This window comes from Bison bison, unplaced genomic scaffold (genome assembly GCF_000754665.1).
Source record: "Bison bison bison isolate TAMUID 2011002044 unplaced genomic scaffold, Bison_UMD1.0 scf7180017864185, whole genome shotgun sequence".
Taxonomy (NCBI): domain Eukaryota; kingdom Metazoa; phylum Chordata; class Mammalia; order Artiodactyla; family Bovidae; genus Bison; species Bison bison.
The window spans coordinates 1,114,691-1,116,600 of NW_011494757.1; the positions used below are offsets into that span (position 1 = coordinate 1,114,691).

General features: G+C 67.4%; 1 protein-coding gene across 1 annotated transcript in view; it reads left to right on the forward strand.

Moving 5' to 3' along the window:
• The window catches only part of GLB1L3 (galactosidase, beta 1-like 3), a 27,575-nt gene that overhangs the window by 12,065 nt on the left and 13,600 nt on the right, over positions 1–1,910 (forward strand). Inside the window, exons 5-7 of the mRNA XM_010843726.1 lie at positions 105–200; positions 754–862; positions 1,563–1,655. Of these exons, the coding sequence (XP_010842028.1) occupies positions 105–200; positions 754–862; positions 1,563–1,655 (298 nt within the window). The remainder of the gene's footprint in view (positions 1–104; positions 201–753; positions 863–1,562; positions 1,656–1,910) is intronic.

A 1,910-nucleotide genomic window follows, 5' to 3' on the forward strand; every position in this document is an offset into this window, starting at 1 on the left:
TCCCCAGCCCCCCAGGGAGGGCCAGGCCGGCAAGGGGAGGGGGCACTGGGCGAGAGGCCCTTGTGCTCCGCGAGCCCTGAGAGTTGGTGACCCCAACCCCCCAGGGCCTTCATCCTGCTGGCGGAGGAGGAGGGGCTGTGGGTGATCCTGCGTCCAGGCCCCTACATCTGCAGCGAGGTGGACCTCGGGGGCCTGCCCAGGTGAGCAGGGCCGGCCAGGAGCTGTGGCCTTGGTGGGGCTCTGCTGGCCCTTTGGTCCAGTCCGAGGACAGTGGCGCCTGTTTTGGGTCTCGCTGTCATCACAGCAACGCGGGTGGTGATGCTCCTCCGTTATCCCTGGAGCTGGTGGGCTCCCCGTGTGTCCACACTCCCTCCAGTGGACAGTCTGCCTCCTGGTCAGTGGAGGCTTTGCCCTCCGGGACGGGTGTGTCTGTAGTCCGGCTGAGGAGCAGGACCCACACCCTGCAGGTGACCTGGGGCTGCTTCATTCCTGCTGTCGGCTCCTCTCTGTCCAACTCCTCGGCCTCAGAGGAGCGCTAACTCTGTCCCTAAGCCTGTGCTCTGCTCACAGCACAGGTTTTTCATGAATTGACAAAGAAGGCAGGAGAGTGTTCATAGACCCTCACAACGCCTGTCCTTAGGACGCCGGTGTGCAGCTCCTCCTGGGACGGGTCCGAAAGCTCCCGGGGCCCTGGACAAGAGGGTGGGCCCGGGACCCCACCCCGCCTGCTGAACTTGCCACCCCACACCCCAGCTGGTTACTGCAGGACCCCACGTCGCAGCTGAGGACCACCAACCGCAGCTTTGTGAACGCTGTGAACAAGTACTTCGACCACCTGATCCCCAGGGTGGCTCTGCTCCAGGTGAAGACAGACGGGTGCATCCCGCTATCCTCTGCTGCAGGGACACAGCCGTCCTGGCTCGAGTCCGCAGAGAAGGGCGCTGACAGCCTGCGGCAGGAACTCCAGACCCCCCGCCCCGCGGCACCTTTTCTAGAGCCAGCGTCCCAGCTCCAGCTCAAGAGTTGAGCGTGTGCCCCTCACAGGGGCGGCCGGGGGTCGCCCGGCAGAGCTGCAGGGCTGGAGGGGGGCGGCTGCCACTCTTCTCGCTGTGGGCTGGGCTTCAGGGAGCAGAGACTTAGAGTGGACGGCAGTGGGTGAGATCACCTTCAGCCCTGAAGGAGGTCTGCTCGCACGTCCGGGGCCCCGTTGGTGCTCAGCAGCCGACAGGGTGCTCTGAGGAGTGGGTGCAAGGGAGAAACAGAGGCTGTGAGGGCTGCCGGCGGCTCAGGGGCTGGGGCCCCTGGAGGGGGCTTGTGGGCGGAGCCAGTGTCCCCTCCGGCTCGCTGGGTGGTTTCCATGGATGGAATCAGTGGGTCTGGTGGGGGAGGATGGGGAGCGGGAGCAGAGGGGCCAGCATGGAGCCCTGCCTCCCAAGCAGGTGACGGCGGGGGGCGGATGCCCGCTGGCCGATGCCCGCGTGCCACGGGTTTGAGGCCCGTGAGTGAGCGGCTCCTGGACCAGGCTTGGGGGGCTCACCCGCTGGCCTGCGGTCCTGTCCCAGTACCTCCAGGGAGGCCCCATCATCGCGGTGCAGGTAGAGAACGAGTACGGCTTCTTCTACAAGGACGAGGCCTACATGCCCTACCTGCTGCAGGTGAGCTGTCTGCCGCCCTCCGGCCGGGCGCCCACCCTCCGGGCCGCGGGGCCGAGGCTCAGCGTCCCTGTGAATCCGCCTGCGGTCAGGGCAGCCAGGGAGGCCGGGGCAGCGCTGGCATGGGGTGAATGTGCGGCTTCTTCCCTGCCGTCTCAGGCTTCCTGTCGGAGCCGGGAGGGCAGGGGGAAGCGGGGTGGAGGGAGTGCCGAGTCCTGGGCCAGTGACCGTGCCGCTGCGGCACGGTCACTGGCCCAG